The sequence below is a fragment of the Apus apus genome, chromosome 1 (assembly GCF_020740795.1).
Source record: "Apus apus isolate bApuApu2 chromosome 1, bApuApu2.pri.cur, whole genome shotgun sequence".
Lineage (NCBI taxonomy): Eukaryota > Metazoa > Chordata > Aves > Apodiformes > Apodidae > Apus > Apus apus.
In genome coordinates, this window is record NC_067282.1 from 99,544,176 (window position 1) to 99,561,919 (window position 17,744).

Genomic DNA, 17,744 nt, shown 5'->3' on the forward strand with positions numbered 1-17,744 from the left:
GCTGGTGCAGAAACGCAGCCACATGATTCCTGCAGACCACTGCTCTTGGATGGGCATTCCCTGTTGAGGTTTATCTCTGTGAAATGATTGTTACAGCAGAAATGACAAGCATCAACATATATGCTCTGCTCTAGCTGTAATTATCCCATCTATATCTGATGTTAGCGTGTGCTTTTTTACCCCAGGGAACAAATGTCTTCTCCATAAGACAATAGCATTTCCATTATATGCCTAATCAGAAGAATAAAGAGGTTAAAAGTCTTTCCTTGTCAGGTTCTTGCACCATCATACAGGGGACAGCAAAGGTGGGGAACTAAAGCAGCTCTGTCACCTGCCCATTTGTGCTACTGCCCAGGGCATCAGCCATTTCAGCTGAGCTGATGCGGGGTTGGGGCAGATGATTCTTCTTTTGGATTCACAAGGGGCTCTGGACTGTATTGTCAAAAAGCAACTATGCACTGTCCTTTCCCTGAGACACTGGATGAAAGCGAAGCTAGTCTTAAACTGCAGGACAGTTCAGCAAAAGCTGTGCTAATGCGAGACCTTTGGTGCCGAGTAGTGGCTTTTATCTGTGAACCAAAGTCATCTCCTTAGAAGTAAGATTGAAGCTAGTCAAGAGCAGCGCACTAGCTTTTCAAGTAGGAACTCTGTAGTATAAAATCCCACCTAGGAGGATGTGAGCCTGAGCAGGAACCAACATCTGCCAGTGTTAAGCTGCAAAGCAGGAAACGGTGCAACACCCATCTGCATCTGCGATGGTCTGGTGCAACTCTGAGACCCTGGCTCTGCAAATGTTACTGTAAGGGAGAAGGGCTTGTTTACTGACCGGGAGAAAGTGAAGGAAAGATGCCACAGGGATTGTGGAGCAGAGCGGAGCAATTGTGTAAGTGTTTGAAACGCGGGCCCTAAGTTATGCAGTGGGAGTCAAAAAGTTTATTTTAGTGCTATTAGCAGCATAGCCAGTGCAAGATGAAAGGGAAGTGAAAATAAAACTGAACGTTTTGGTTGAGTGCCTGAAGCGGGTTGCTTGTGCCAGGCAAGGCACGCTACAAGGGACAAGTAGGTTATACAGATAAATTAAAACCTGCAGAAGGTAAACGTTAGCAGCTATTTAGCTTTGAATATAAATAATATATAAAGACATGAACAGCATTGCGTTACTAGCCCTGGTGAGGAGGTCCCAATAAAGAAATGCACCTGCAGCTGTAAGGAAGTTCCCCTCTCCCGAGGGAAGTGGTAGATTCCCCCACACCGGACAGTTTCAAGTCTCAGCTTGGCAGGGTGCTGAGCCATCCCATATAAGCTATAGTATTACCTGTAAAGGTTGGACCAGATGATCCTTGAGGTCCCTTCCAACCTGGCATTCTGTGGTTCTGTGATTTGTATCAATAACTGAGCTTCTTTATATATATATATATATACACGTGTTTGTTGAAAATGAACACCCGCTGCAGGATCAGGAAGCCAGAAGCCAAACAAAAATATGATTTCGTTTGTAAAGAAGAGCCACCGAGTTTTCCCGCCAGCTTCCAGGCGATAACCAGGAACGCCTCCGCCTGCCTCAGGCGGCCAGAGGACCGCGCTGCCGCGAAGCTCCCGCGCCCCGCCCGGGGCCCGCGCCGCCGGTGCCGGGCATGGCCGGGGGCTGCGGGAGCAGGAGCGGCCGCGGCTGTGACAGGTGTGTGGGTGGGTGGGCAGGGAGGCCGGGCGGGCAGCACCGGCGCCGGGAGCGGCTTCTCCTCGCCCCGGCAGGACGCGCCGAGGAGCCGCGGCCGCCTCAGCCCCGGGGGGCGGGCAGGCAGGGGCAGCAGCTGCCCTCGCAGGCTTCAGGCGGCCCGGAGCCGCCGTGGGGCGCGCTGCCGGCACGGACGGGCCCCCGGCCAGGCTCCTACGGGCCACCGCGGCCCGATCCGCCCCGGCGGCAGTGCCCGGCCCCCCCGCCCAGCTCGGCCGCGCCGCGGGGCGCCCCTCCGCCTCCCGGTCCCGCGGGGAGGGGCCCAAGCCGGCCGGTCCCGCCGCGCAGCTCCCGCGGCCGGGCGCGGCTGCGGATCGCCGCCGGGCCGCCGGGCTCGGCGCAGGCCAGGCAGGAAGCAGGAAGCTACCGGCGGCGGCGGGAGGGTGAGAGCAGCGGAGAGGGCAGCGGGCGGGGGGGCCGTGCACCTGCCGGGCCCGCGGCGGGGGGCAGGCGGGGCATGGCGGGGCTCCGCCGGAGGCGGCGGGAAGGCGGTGCGGTGCTGCCGGGGCTCCGGCGTTTACCCCCTCGTTCTTTCTTTCTTTCTTTCTTTCTTTAACCTTTTTTGTCTTGCTTCCCCTCCCAACCCCCGTTAATCGCTTCGAGACTGCGCTTGCTGCGAGACCCCCTGGCTGCGCTCCAGCCGGCGGGGCCGGGCGCCGGAGCCGGGCAGGGCGGCTCTGGGGTCACCCCCGGTGGCTGCGGGCAGGAGCCCGCCCAGCACTTGCACCCCAGAGGCAGAGAGACCAGCCCTGGGTTGGCACTGACGTGCCGGAGCCCTCCGGGCCGGGGCTCCTGGAGGCCTTGGCGGCTCGCACGGCGGGGCCGGGCCCGCCGGGGCAGGGCGGAGGCGTGTGCCCGCCGCCTTCGCCTCGCTGGGCTCCCGGCCCTGCCCGCGGGGCCGCAGGGTCAGGCTGTGCTGCCCTGCCCTGCCCTGCCCTGCCCTGCCCTCGGACGTCTCGGGGGGCTGTGCGGCTGCCCCGGCACCCCGCGGCGGAGCCCCTGGTGTTGCAGCAGCTCCCGGGGCGATGCGGTTGTTGGTGGTGCGGGTCCCCGGGAGGCAGGCGTGGGTTGGCGGGGTGCTCACAAGCACTGCTGCCCTCCCCCCCCGTTGTTAAGGCAGGCATAACTGCTTCCCGCTTTATTAAACGCCAGAACTACGGTCACGTAAGGTCCAAAGCGGATGGAGTTGGCAATTTATGGCTCAGGTGCTGAGCTGCTGGGATGTTAAAAGGCAGGGTGCCTTTGATCTGCGTGTGTCTAAAGGCCTTTGGAGCCCTGAAGGACACCCTGATGCGGACCTGCACTGCTCACTGTTTCTGCATGCACAGAATTAACGCCTGCCCTCCAGGGAGCTGTGCCACAAGCAGGCAAGAGGCAAAGAGGAGCTTCATGCTGTCCTTCCAGCACACAGCACAGCTGAGGCAAGGTCTGCGGCATTTGCAGTGGTAAAGGCCAGTCGGGGCTGACTGTGTCCCCGAGGGAGCTGTGTTTCAGCCAGCGCAGTGGGAAGCCTGAAGGAGCAATACAAAGTTGGGAAGGTAATAATGGATTCAAAGTAAGTTTGTTTTCCTCATCAGGTAAAATAGTTGCTGAAGAGGAAAGAACAGAAAACGTGATCAAGTGTTTGAGCTGGAAGTTGTCCTTGGGCTTTGTGAGTAAAGTGAGAGTAGTAAGGACATGTTGGTAAGCCATCAGCTGTGTGTTGTAGGCTATTAATGTAATTTCTGAAGAATGGCTTAGTTTTAAAATCTGTTTTTATCTACAACAGGATGCAGTCGAAAATCTTTTTATCACACATGTTATTGCCACAAGTTTCTTTGCTTTTTGTGAGGGAAGTTCTATTTGTTTATTAAAAGCACATGAAGGTCAGAGGAACTTAAGGATATATGGGGACAAGAGATAAGTTGTTGATGAGTAAATGGAGTATTCAGGTCTCTCTGCCTGCAGTAGGTAAAATTAAATCAGCCCCTGTTAAATACAGTTAGGGTGCAGTTAAGTGCTGCTGGTAGTCCAGTTGTCTGACTCTGGATTTACAGCAAGGATACGCTGTTAGGGGGTGGTGTGAGTCTGATCTGTGTAGCTGGTGCACAGATGTGCCACCCTGTGTGACCACTTGGCATTGAAACCTTTTGTGAGATGTGTCAAGTCTCTCTGCTTACACTAAAGCTGTTAAATGGTAGCCTGCTAAACAATTACTTTTATGTGATGACAATTGCTTTGTTCCATTCTATTCTAAGGGAGCCATTTAAAGATGTTTATGACCTCAGATTTTTGTTGTTTGCTGGCCTCTCACTTTTTTTCCAGTAGGTATTTCTATCACCTCACTTGAAGTATGGTCAGTTAAAGAATAGTTTTGGTGTTTGGAATAATTATGATGGGGGGGGAAGTAGGGTTTGGGATCACCCTGAAGCAGATCTGTTGTGCTGGAAAAAAAACTCACTCTTCTTCTTGTCTCTTTGTGTCCACCTCTTTTTCTTCTCCCACCAGAGCTATCACAGCTCATTTCAACCAAATACAAAATGACTAACAAGTAGTTGTTGTTTTCAAATTAGAGTTCAGGTGACCCAGCTAGCTAGCCATAGTTGCAAGGAGCAGTCCCACCTTTAGTCCCTACCTTTATGCTCCTGGTGCTTCAGATTCATCCTACATAGTAGTTTTGTGGCCACAGAGTGAGTTAATATTCCCTGTTGGATTTGCTGTTTTTCAGGGCAGGATTTCTGATGCATCAGTCACCTGAACCATCACGGTAGAACTACGAGGTCTGACACAGAGGGAGGCAGGGACTTGCAGCTGGAGGTGGCAGAGGGGAGGAGGGTTGCTCTTTCTCTAACCCCTGCAGGCTCAGAGAGAAGGTAGGAACTCATGTTGGATGGGAGTGATTATGGGGTTTGCTGATGAATTGCACACCAAGTTATCTGATTCAGGGGGTGGAGGTGGAACATGCCAAACAAGATTAGCAAGTCAACTCAATTTTGGGGGAGGGTGGTGTCAAGCCAAACCAGACCTCTGTGGAAAAACTAAAGGTATGACAAACATGTATTGGCATAAGGGAGAAGACTCTTGATCTTTTGGTGGGATACTCTGCTATGCAAAGGGGTGGTAGTTTTCCTCCATTCCTGTGGAAAAACCTTGTGTGAATAGTGAAGCTTTCAAGTTGCCAGTTTTGACACAAAAGATACTGTTTGGTGTGGTTATTCAGCTGGCTGAGGAGTAGTAGTTTTGATTTCTATAGTAAGATGAGGGAATAAAGGTGAGAGGAGAGAGTCTCACACCTTTGCCTGCCCTGTGGCAGCACCTAAAGTTCCCAGGTTATGACAAACTCTTGGTCTTGGCTGGTGTATTTTCCTCAAAGGAAATTTTGCTGTAGCTCTCCTCCTGTTGTGTATCAGGAAAGTAGTCCTGTATCCTGCCAACTTCCTATCAGGAGCATAGCAGTCGCTGGCTGATACTGGCATTAAGCCTACTAGCTGGGCTACCAGGAAGGTAGGGCTTATGTTGCAGACCCTGGTGTGTTATTTGGCATCCTGCTGGGGAAGCTCTGCTGTTAGCACACAGGGCGGCTTGGCCTGCACGCGTGAGTTGCAGTCACACCTTTTGCCTACAGTGCCTTTTGTCACCTTACTCAACAGTTGGCTCAGACTTGCTGTGAAACAGCAGTGCAGCTAGTTCCTCTTGCGGTACGTGTAATAAAGAGAACTGTGCATCTGTTTCTGTGGGGTGGCTTCGGCCCAAATGTGAAGAACCAGGAGAAACTCTATAGGGTTTCAAACCAAACGGAACTGATGCTGCTGAAGTCTCACTCTTCTGTGTATGTCAGGTACACACAAGAGTCTGCCTTCTCCCATGTGCTGGATGAGCTGGTATAGGGAGCTCAAGTGGTGAAAAAACTTGTTTTTTTTCTTATTGTGATGATGTGGTGCTTTGTGCAGCACTGATACTGGGACAGGGAAGTCAGGCTGGAAAAGGGAGTGCTGGAAAAGTCTTGCTGGCAGCAATGCTCAGCTGCACCTGCTCTCAAGTGGGAGGAGTCTCTGTTCTGGGCTGAAACCACAATAGTAGTTTATGAACAAATTTTGACCTTATGAGTGTTTCTGATGTGTTAAAACAGAATTTTGTAAGGTGGGGAATTGCCTATTTGTAGTGTTTCTGGGACAAAAGCAGTGTGTTCTGATGTCAGCTGGCTTTGAATCATGTTGTAAGTGCATCTTTGCCTTGTGTCCCCACTGCTTTATCCTGTGCTAACTTCTCAAAATAGATTATACATGATAAAATTCAGAAGAGACTGCAATTGATATTGGCTTAAAATCCTCCATTACTTTTTTATGTCTAGACAGTTAGTTATGGTAATTACTTGTCTCTGATAATTGCTGGTTCAAATGGTATGATTAGAAAATATTACTATAACTTGATAAGACTGTTTACTTACAGCTTCTCTTATTTGAAGATCAGCAGTGAAGGAAAGCAGAGTGAAGAAAGTGCCACGTTGTAACTGAAGGTACAAGGAAAAAAACCTACAGGGAGATCAACTCAGCAGTGTATGCTCCACCTTTGTCAACAGGCTGTCATTGCATGGTTTTGGGAGGATTTTTGCTGTGCCTTCTGAAGAACAGATAACGCTGTCACAAGTACATAATTGTGTTGCCTAAAATTTGATACCAGCTGTAGAGTAGATGGCTCGGCTTCCTCCTGGGATTCGCTTTATCACTTCATTTTCACGAGATCAGTGGTAAGTCTTGAAGGACGGTGGTCATCTTTGTTTTGGACAATGTGAGTTTGTATCTGGGGAAGGTGATACTGTTGCCTTGCTCTATTTTTGCTTTTTCATTGCCTAATATATACAGCAAGAAAATATAGTCAGTTGTATAATAAGTAAATATTACTGACATTTAAAAAGTGAGATTTTTTTGGGGAGGAACTCAGAGAGACCCTTACTAGTCAAGTGTGCTAAAGAGTAAAGCTTTTTGTCCTTTTCTTTGCAAAGTATGGATAAATCAGATTTTCATATTAGTGGGTGGGAGACGTGCTCAAGGGTAGCATTCTTTTCTTAACCAGAAGTGTGTTTTCTCCTCCATAATTTGATGTGTAATGTAGACTTGTAGAATTAGTTTTAGTTCTTGCTGCTGTGTAAAACAAAACAAAATCAAAAGCTCTTTGCTTTAGGAAAACTAATCCTGCAAGTTGGATGCCATCAGTTCTTGTGCTTTCTGAGATATAATAGTGAGTCAGTTGTGTGTGAATAACAAAAAAATAACAAACGAAAGACCAAGCACTTCCCATTTGAGCAATTTTATCACATGTTTTTTCTAGTAGAGCAGCAAGAGCAAAGTCATTGCAGTTTTATCTCTGTGAGGATGGTTTCAGTTATGGGGCTGAAAAACTCAACCTGCTGGATAACTTGCTCTCATTTTAAAATCCCTGTGAATATGCCAGAACTATAAATCATGTCCCTTGTTATTTAAAATTTAAAAGGCAGAAAATTATTGAAAAGTGTCAATTAAAAATTAAGGATCATAGTAGGCTGTGGGATATCAGATCTTTGTTGTATACATTTGTTTACAGGTGTTAACTTTAAAATCAAGGCTAGAAGGAACTAGTAGATACACTCTGGTCTCTGTGTATTGTTGAAAGCACAAATCCACAAAATGCTCTCCTTTAATAACTGAACTGTGCTGCAGGTAGTGAATAGAAGAGATCAGATGGTTGTCTTTGTTTAAAGCTTGCAGCGACAGGGAGTTTGAGATGCCCTTTTAATTCAGGTGAACCACAGAGAAAGACCCAAGGATGTCAGTGAGGTACAAGGGAAAATTGCTTCTGAGCCCCAAAGCTGGGTAGTTATGTTCCTGTGGTGTCGCTGACAGCACACAGAGTCAGGTTCATTCCCTATGTCCATCTCTAGAAATGGCTGATCCTAAAAGCAGTAAGGAAAGAAATAAGTAACCCAGAATAGTCAAACTGACAATTCACAGAGCCACTATTTATGTCCTAGTTGTACCAGAAAACCAGACAAGACAGTGAAATGTGCAGTCTGACTGTCAGTATGTTTAATTTTGAACTGCTTTTTAATCTCCCTCAAGGGAAGATTGTAAACAAGGCAGATCAGCTCTATGGACTCCAGAACACTGCTGTCTTGTCCTGCTCATAGCTCTGTGCTACCAAACTCCTTCCCAAAGCCAAATCAGAGCAAATGTTGTAAAGCAGTGTAACTGCTGGAGTGGTTCTTCAGGCTGTTAGAGAACATGAAAAAAGTAGTCTTGCACTATTCTAAGATTACAAATGACTTGTGTAAGGTTTTTATGTAACTTAATCCTAAAAATAAATCTGAATAAAATATTTTTCAAACAGTCTCTTATAATATTTTTGTATTTGTAGGTATAGAGCCTTCATTTTCGCTCTCACTTTCTTGTTGTATGCCAGCTTCCATTTATCAAGGAAACCTATTAGTATAGTTAAGGTAAGTGAGGTTGCATCCTTGTTTAAACATCCTTCTAATCCTGTCAAACATGGAAGTAGTGACCTTTTTAAGTATTTCCTGTTGTGAAAGGCAATGTTAAACTTTAACTCGCAGTGCTTTAAAAGATGAGAAACTGATCAAGCTAGTATGCTGTTACATTTACTCGATAAATTTTAGTGAGACCACACCTAGAATATTGCATATATGTGTTATCTCTGGCGTTGAGGCTTGAAACAGCTATGCCTACGCTTAATTTGTGTGAATTAATATAATTATACATATGTAAGAGTTTACAAGTTTACATTCCTATGTTTGAGAAAAGTTGCTCATAAGTGATGGATCAGACATGATGAAATTCTACAAGGCTTGTTCCAAGTACTGTTGAGCATGAGAGTTATAGCTGCCTGTACACTTGGGACTCTGTTCCCAGTGAAGCTGGTGGCAAAATACTATATAATTCTTGGTTTGTTAGTTTCATCTTTGGCCTGTATAACCTCCCAAACACACATCAAAGCCCCAGGGCTGTATTGTGTATAGCTGACGAGTGACAATGGGTAATGTAGTTTGATGTTAGTGAAGAATTTTGAACTTCTGTAGTATCTGAAACACCACTATACCATGTTGTTTCTAATGACGTAACTACTCTTTCATGTAGTGATGATTTCACCCAGCAAAAATACCAAGCAATTGTACTCATTTTGGTGGGTTTGACACAGGTTCATATAGAGCTAGAATTGTTAAATTTGTTGCTGCATGGGGATTAACAGTTACAAGTGAGTTTTCCATTTTCAAATTTCCTTTCTGTATCAGGGAGAGCTGCATAAGCATTGTGCTGCTTCACATGAAGTTGAACTCGGCTCCTACAAAGAATATGCTGCCCAGATTCAGCCTGTCAGAAAAACATCTAACATGTCTCAGTGTGGTTGGGAGCCATTTGGTAAGGGTTGATTTTTAAAATTGTTTAGTCTTTTTCTTTCATAATAATGAGCTGATACTCATAATTAGATTATTTGCCTCTTGCTATTTCTTTTTCATGTGTGGAGGGATTCAGGAGGTATGTGTGGGACGGGTGTTTTGTTATCCATGTTCTTGTTGATTTTTTCGAAGTTAAGTTGTGACTTACCTCATTGTGTCTTTCCTACTGAAAGTCACTTAACTGACATTCTTTTACCTGTTACAGCTATGAGATGGTTTCACTACATCAGTTTTAAGTCAGAAAATGGGATTTGTCTATTAAGAAAAAAAGGGTGAAGAATAAAATAAATCATAATTTTCTGCTGGTTTAATTCAAGGCCCAGTAATCATTTAAGTGGAATTACTTGGTGTTTATCTAAATTGGAACTTTTCAGTTCTTATGTGCCTGAGAGAGTATTTTTCTCTCAGTTTTAATGGAGAAAAATGGGAGACGTCATTGTAGAATAGAGTTCACAAGTTACTGAATAGCTTATGAACCTGGCCTTTCACTTAATTAGAAAAAATATTCGGCTACTTACAATTAAATGTGAATGTAATATTTTTTAATTTAATAGGGGTTTTGAATAATTTCTTGACCCTTTCATCATTACCAAGAACATCAATGAAGTAGAATAGTCCATTCTGTCAGTGTGCCAGTCCACTCCAGTCTATCTAGCTATCCATTCTAATTATTCTTTAATAAGCAATTAAAAAAAAAAAGTCCTACTCTGTTCAAAGATAATTAAAGATCTGAGCTCTGGGTTTTTGTGGACAAGATGTATTAACTGCCCTCTGCAAAGTAAGCAGTCTACTGAAATTATTTAATCCCACAAGTTTCCGAGTGTATGGTGGTGTAGTTAAACTTGGTTGATATTTCTTGTCCCTGGACCAAGGGGAGACTGAATGTGCTTATCTAAGACACTTGTTAGCTTTCTTAATGGAGACTTCTGAGCTCTGGTGTCCTCCTTTTTCCATGAACACACAGTTTATTGCAAAGCTACCCCTTTTTGATGGCACTCTAGACTTGTCCTTTCAGCTCTTGTTTTTCCGGCAATGTAGCTGGAAAACTGGGACTAACACTCAAAGAAGGAATGTTTCAATAACTGTGACTTCATTCTCATAGTCAGTGGGAATTTTGGCTTCTTGCAAAATACACAAACTATCTTTCTTCGTATGAGCGCATATCTTTGAAGACTAGACTTTGCATTTCTATCTGGGTGGAGTCCCTCCTGCTCCCTCCATCCTGCCTGCAAATCGCATTTATTTGTGATTAGTCATTTGCTGTACAGAGCAGAACATTTTTGGTTTTGTTGTGTTGGTTTTTTTAAGCAAGATTTCCATCTCTGTGTCTTGTGAGTAGTTGGAAAATTAAATGCAAAAGGCTTCAACCATTTAAAACAAAAATTAAGCTGCTCCCTTAAAAGTCTATGTGATGATGGATTTTTTTTAGCCATTTTGACTGTTAGGCACTCACACATTTGCAACACATCTTTCCACTTTTAATAAAACTGTTACAAGTTTGTTTTTTCTTTTGTCTAGTGACCTATAAGAAAAGGGCAGCTTGTTAATAACTGATGTTTCTTCTCTTCTAAAATGCTGGTTTAAATGAAGGGGGAATTAAGAATAGGCCTACCAATATTTTCCAAATATATTACAGGCAAAAGTGTCAGTTGTAGAAGGGATTGTTTTTGGTAAATAAAATGTTTTGCAAAATGTATGCTTAAGTCTAGAAGTGCCTATTGAAAATTAAGTGTCAGTACATTTTCACTAGCATTTTTCTTCTAATATGTAAAAATGGCTGGGAAGTTCTCGTTACATGTAAACTGATGATTTGCTTTGAAAATTATTCTTAGATAAGAACAACTACAAACAGTTACTGGGAGCGCTGGATTATTCATTTCTGTGTGCATATGCAGTTGGAATGTATTTAAGGTAAACCTCTCTTTCTTGGAAACCTACGTTATCACTTACTGTTAAGTTATGAGGCTCTGCTGCTTCTGAGATATTGTCCCTTCACTAAAGTTTCTGGTGAAAAGAGTGAGAACTTGCTTGCTGAGGAAAAAAAAACACCACGTCATCCTGAGTCCCCAGTGGTATCTTATGTGTTAGTATATAGAAAGCTTCTTACCTGCACCCATCCTGCCTTGTGCAGGAATGCTTTCTGACTTGCAGTCTAGCCTGTCTTTCCTTCATATGGAGTAGGAAGGAATATATGCTGGAATAGGTGTCCTCAAACTTTGTCAGTCTCCAGCATGTCCATGTGGACTAAACTGATTGTCCTTTCTCTTTCTAGTCAGGACAGAAGCAGGCACCTCCTAAAAAGTAATATTGATCCCATCTTAAAATGTGGATTATTAGCTGTTGTTTGGAGATGCTTCTTTTTATTGACTAAAACCAGAACCTTCGTAAGGTTCTGGAATCATTAGTAAGGGAGACGAGTCTTCACTTTAAATGGTTGCTGACACATCCCACCTTATGGGTCGTCTGGAAAATGACTCTGTAAGTAAATGAATTCCAGTGTGTTCCAGGTGAGTATCTCCTTAAATATGGTTGTGCAGATGTCAGCACTTGGCAATTAGCAAACATTTAATGTTTGTTTGTTTTTTCTGTCAAATGCTTAAAATTGTTCATTTGCTGCTGTGAAGGGAAACAGCAGTTCCCAGTGAAGTTTCTCCTCAACCCAAATTGAACAATACCAAATATCCTTTCTCTATGAAGGCTTGGGGCATGATCTCATTTTTAATTATTGCCTTTCTTTTTATTTCCTTCTACATTCCAAGTGGAATTATAGGAGAGCGGCTCCCTATCCGGTACTATCTGACAGTCGGGATGCTTGCTAGCGGACTCTTCACTGCAATGTTTGGATTGGGTTATTTCTATAATGTACACAATCTGTGGTTTTACATAATGGCTCAGGTAGGCATAATGTTACCTAGATACTCTTCAAGTTTCCATGGTGCTGTTTAGTGTTGTACTGGGCTTTTTTTCAGTTGCAAACCGTGATTAGTGGTTCGATAGGAGGATGTAAATGCTGGCATACATAGTTGTTGATGACAGGCAGAAATGGCAATGGATAACCCCAGGGTCTATTTTTGAAAAATGTTTGGGTTTTTTTAGTGAAAGAAGTCTTTGAAAACAAGTTAAAGTGTTTCAATCTGTGTAAAATCAGTGATCATATATTTGGAAGCTTAAATGTGGGCGAGTTTTAAAACAACTGTATTTACTTTTGTCAGTCTGCCAAGACCCGAGTGATGCATCCTGGCTTTCTCTGCAGAAAAATTACATTATCCTGCTAATGATGAACAGTCTCCCACGTTGATGTGGCTGAGAACAGACAGCTCCTGTAACAAAATTCATTGTGTGGGATTTTTCAGAGCACTTGTAAATGTAATCAGGCATCACAAGAATATTTCCCATTGACCTAAAATGGAATTTAGGTCAGGGCCAGGATATGGTTAGCACTTCTGAGTCAGTTTGGACAGGTCTGCACCTTGCACGGCTGCTTTCTTTATGTTATTGCAGTAGCATTTTCACCACTGGCACGTTTGCATGGCATTGTGCAGCGATACTAACTTGGCTACCACAAGCCTTTTTAACCCTTTCACCAAGTCATCCATTTAACCATATCACTGCCCTGGCACTCTTGGCTTATGTGGTTTCCAAGACAGGAGCTGGCTCCTTTTAGGGTTAAGCTAATTATCTCTACCAATGCTCCACTGCCTGAGGGGGTCAGCAAATCCTATAATAGCAAGGGTGGTCTCACACCACCAACCTCATTGGATTTAGTTGGCTAGAGTGAGGTTGTTTTGTTGCATGTTCAAATGCTTATTGTACATGTGAATTGTATTGTGATCTTTGTGTTAATCTGTAATTCTAGATAGGAAGTTTTTTAGGAGTTGAGATAACAAAGGGTTATGATCTGTGCAACATGGAGGCTGAAATAGTTTTCTTCAGCCTAAATACAGGAAGTGAAGTTTCTCCTCTCAGGTTTATTTACAGGTGTGTGTTAAGCATTTTAAAATTAATGTGCAAAGTTACCGAGTCTTCCCTAGAGTTTTACTTTTCTTCCTCTTTCATTGCAAACATGCTTTGCTGGATGTTCAAATTGGAATAAGTATCATGTTGCTGTTTGAGCATGGGGATTAATTTCTCTGTTCAGTTCAGTGCAATGTGATTTTTGGTAAGCACATGATTGAATTACAATTCTTTTGTGGTTTAAATTACAAAATAATTTAAGAAGAGAAGAATCTCTGCAAAACATTGTAACTTGTTTATTCTTGGAAAAGAATGTTTTTCAAACCCATCACTAAATTTCTAAATTCAAGGCATTTGTGTAGGCTTCCTTTTCCCAATGCAGCACTCGGCAGGAGTTGTGTAGGAACCTGACGTACTGTAGGGTATGTTTGTTTATTATTATTTTTATATGCTTTCAGATAGCTAATGGTTTGGTGCAAACTACTGGCTGGCCGAGTGTCGTTACATGTATTGGCAACTGGTTTGGAAAAGGAAGGTAAATAATATGTAACCCAAAGTCTGGAAGTACAAATCAGTACATTCTGGGCTGTCACATTATAGTAAATTTAAATACCTTTTTTTGGTTCAGTGGGGTTTCTTTTGGGATGAAACAAGCAGTTAGGTAGATCTTTGAGAAAAGTTTCCTTTGTTACACTGCTTAGTTTATATCGGTTTGAAATATTATCTCTTGTGCCATAACAGCCTTCTCTGGTAGCCCTTTAGTCTGATGTTTTCTTTTTCAAATGACATATTTCATAATTGAATTAAAAATAATTCTTGCAAAGATTAACAATCTAAAATCACTTTTAATAAAGACTGTTATTATGCCATTTTAACGTGGAATTTCCCATGTTTTCATTTGTGTTTCAAACTAGTTGTCAAGGTATAACTCTAAAAGTATCTTTTTGTCTCATGTCTTCTTTTCTAACATGCAGAAACCTGAAAATGTATTTTAAAAAGAAAATACATATGACTTTTTTAACCTTCTTGTCACTCTCTTTAAATATTTTTTCCCCTTAATCCTGCATAGAGATCACTCATAATCTTTATTTTGTCACACTGTACAGGAGTTTTACATAAATGTTACAATACCTGCATGCTAAATCCATTGGCTCTGATAATGTTTGATGCATGTAGCATAAAGTAATGCTACTATAGTGCCATCCATTGTAGATACATACCATTGAATGAACATTATTGTCAATTGGTTCAAGAGAAGGACTCTATGAAAATTAAGTATATGCTTTCTGTATAAAATCATGAGGTAGTTAGGAAGATGTAGACTATGTTTTCCATAGTCCCTGCAGTCTTTTTGGCCAACATTACAAAAATGCAGAAAATTAAAACCATCATACAATACTGAACAAAAGTGCTAAGTCTATGCAAAACAAATACACTTATTCAGATTTTGCTGTGTGCAAAAGCAACTGCCTTTACTTTTAGGAAGCTGCATAGTGGACTGGTGGATAGGGCTCTGGTCTGAATGTCAGTGGGCTGGTTCTTTTTTTTTTTTTTCATTTTGCTACAAATTTGTGAAATACGAGCAGACCTCTTAAGTCTTGTCTTCAGCCAAAGGAAAAGATTTGGTTTAGTTCAAATTATGTTCCTCCAGGTAAACGTCTGCTGAGGGCAAGACAGTTTTCCCCTGACTTAAAAGGGAAAAAAATGCCTGCTAACAGTAGGATTTTTGTGGTTTACATTAGCTCAGCTGGAGCTATTCTACAACAGCTCTAATCTGGGATTTGCAGACAGACAGCAGTTTGATGTGTTTGTTAGCCGAGCTTGTGCAGGTGTTATCTTCTACTAATGCCTAGCATGTTGAGAATGTGATGAGAAAATACTGAGTTTGCTCTACCTATCCTGAACAGATACTTTTCTGCATGGTAAGCATATCCTGAAAGCATCAGATTATCAGTGCAATGTGTTTGCAGGAGGTCTTTTGTTCCTAAAAGCATTGGACTTAGTGTGCAAATGCTATGCAACATCTGCATACTTGTTTTTATCAAAGAAATTCTATCCAGAAATATGCAAGCCCTAGTGGTGCCTTCAAATGCCATCAAATGTAGAATGAGTTCTGTCATAAACAGAGGAGTATTTAGAACATTTCTATTATTACTTCGGTGCATTCAAGTTACCAGGTGAAAGACTGTAGCATAAAGAAGCAGTCAGTTAAAGAACAGCAAAATTCCAAATATTTCACTAACACCCCAGATGAACAGTTACTTTTATACACTTTTCTCAAATAGTAATGGGTATTGTTGAAATAATAATAAGTGGTTGTGTTGTGTTGTGGTTTTTTTTCTAATGCAGGAGAGGTTTGATTATGGGAATCTGGAATTCACACACTTCAGTGGGAAATATCTTGGGATCCTTAATTGCTGCTTATTGGGTGTCTGCATGCTGGGGTCTCTCCTTCGTGGTGCCTGGTGTGATCATTGCTGTGATGGGGATTGTTTGTTTCCTGTTTCTTATTGAACGTAAGTGGTTTAATTGGATAGAATCATGGAGGGCTCATTACGGGTGAAGAACACCAGCTATTTAAGCTAAATGACCCAGTGTAATGTATATTCCCCAAGCTATGCCAATACTTTAAGAACTTCTTCCTAGAACACTAGATGGAGAAGAGCCTATGGATATCTAAAGAGTTTATATGCTCAGACTCTGGCATACATGAGAGAGTAACACTTCAGAATTCAGTGCACTGCCCTGTCATTACTTCCCTGTCTTTATAAATTGTTCAAGTGTATCTTAGCAGAATATCCCACCTGGCTGCAGTGTATGTTCTGTGCTGTCGTTCAACCCATGCCATTGTATGCAATGCTATGAAATACAGACATCAGCTGATAGAGCACGTTTTGTCACTTTTAAAGTAGAAGGAGTGTCCCCATTTTGTCCTTACGTAGACTCAGAAACACACAAGTATAAATGCTGATTTTACTGTAAATGTCCTATCTCAGCAGATATAACTAGAATGCTGTAATCGGCTGGACTGCCAGAATAGCACTTAATGTGGTCATAGGATGGGAGGGGTACCATGGAGCACCCTTTTCTTTTTCCATAGAGTTACAGTTGCACTTTTCTACCAGGACTGTATCTGTGGTTTCCGTATTGTTGGTTTATTGTTAGTAAATTACACTAAGAGTGTTTTAAGAGATACTCATTATGCTTGTTTTCATTATTAACAATGTGTTGTATTTTATTTCAGATCCTAAAGATGTAAGTTGTTCCTGCAAACCATCCAGTGTAAGTGAATGCTTTTTCTTTTTTGTTTTTTGCCTCCTAATGCACATGTTTGTTATGATAGTTCTGGAAAGCAGATAATCTGCACACCCTTTTGTGCCAGGGTGTTGCAACTGACCCTATACTTTAGGGAATGATTGATCTTCTGTGTTTCACTGGTAAACTTGTAGCTTACTTTATGTCAAAGCAATGTGAATCAAGAAGTGAATCGATTTGCTTTAACTCAAGTTTTGGAACAGATGATCTTGTTACACTAAACCAAGTGAAAGTTGTTGATTTATATTTGGGTGTGTTTTTTTTTTTCTTCTTCCAATCATCCTGGCCACCTTCAAAGCATTTTGACCTGTCCCCTGCTCTTGTCTTCCTTGCTTAGTTATGGCATAATGAAGTAGCTACCAACCATATAATGTTTGAGAACCCTGAATTAGGCATTGTAGAAGAAAAAGCAAACAGCCCTTCTGTTGCTATAGTATCAGTGAACCATGCATCTGTGGGCTTGGGGATGGAAGGTTAGATAGAGGGAAGGACAATAGGAGCATACGGCTAGGGAAAAGAGGAAGCAAGGTGTGGATCTGAAGCTGAGGTGAAGAGGTTGGAGCATACAGTCTGTTTGTGACAGTGAGTTTTAGTCATGATAAAATATGGCCTTTATTTAACCAGAACTGACATTAATGAAGAGCTGTGAAAAGATGAGCGAAATACTCTGTGCTTAGTGGTAATGGACATGAGAAATCAATGCTTTCATTTTTCTGACATCACAGAGTAATTTGGGTTGGAAGGGACAGGATCTCTGGATATTGTATCCAACCCTCTGTGTGTAGTAGGTCTGAACTAGGATCAAAAAGCTTAGGGCTTCCCTGTAAAATTTTGAAATCCTCAAGGATGGAGATACTGTTTATACATCAATGCTTTTAAAAATATAGTGAGTTTTTAGAATGCATTGATCATATGTTTTACTGGTGTTGAGGCATTGGATCTCACTATAGTATGACAGCTAATGCTTCAAGGGCTTACATTTTGGCAAGGAAGGGAAGTTCTCTAACCTGTAAATACGCTTACACACACAAACTGCAGAATGCATACTGCCTGGATCATGAGGGAAAATGCAGCTCTTTTGACACGAGTTGGAAAAGCCAGCACCAGAGATTACCTGCTAAAGGTATTGTTGAAGCAGGATCATAGAATCATATCCTAGAATGGTTTGGGTTGGAAGGGACCTTTAAGATCATCATTCCAACCTCCCAGAATGGGCACCTTCCACTAGACCACATTGCTCAAAGCCCTGTCCAGCCTGGCCTTGAACACTTCCAGGGAGGGGCATTCACAACCTCCCTGCGCAACCTGTTCCAA

The 17,744-nt window shown here is 42.6% G+C and overlaps 1 protein-coding gene across 10 annotated transcripts in view; it reads left to right on the forward strand.

Annotated features, from left to right (window-relative positions):
• The first annotated feature begins 1,964 nt into the window (after positions 1–1,964).
• The window catches only part of SLC37A1 (solute carrier family 37 member 1), a 38,248-nt gene continuing 22,468 nt past the window's right edge, over positions 1,965–17,744 (forward strand). The window contains exons 1-9 of one of the 10 annotated variants that reach the window (XM_051618811.1): positions 1,965–2,118; positions 6,164–6,461; positions 8,105–8,186; positions 8,997–9,123; positions 10,994–11,072; positions 11,921–12,056; positions 13,574–13,650; positions 15,465–15,631; positions 16,360–16,397. In XM_051618811.1, the coding sequence (XP_051474771.1) occupies positions 6,406–6,461; positions 8,105–8,186; positions 8,997–9,123; positions 10,994–11,072; positions 11,921–12,056; positions 13,574–13,650; positions 15,465–15,631; positions 16,360–16,397 (762 nt within the window). In that variant the 5' untranslated portion in view covers positions 1,965–2,118; positions 6,164–6,405. The other 9 variants (XM_051618845.1, XM_051618885.1, XM_051618821.1 and 6 more) reach the window with 9 other exon arrangements.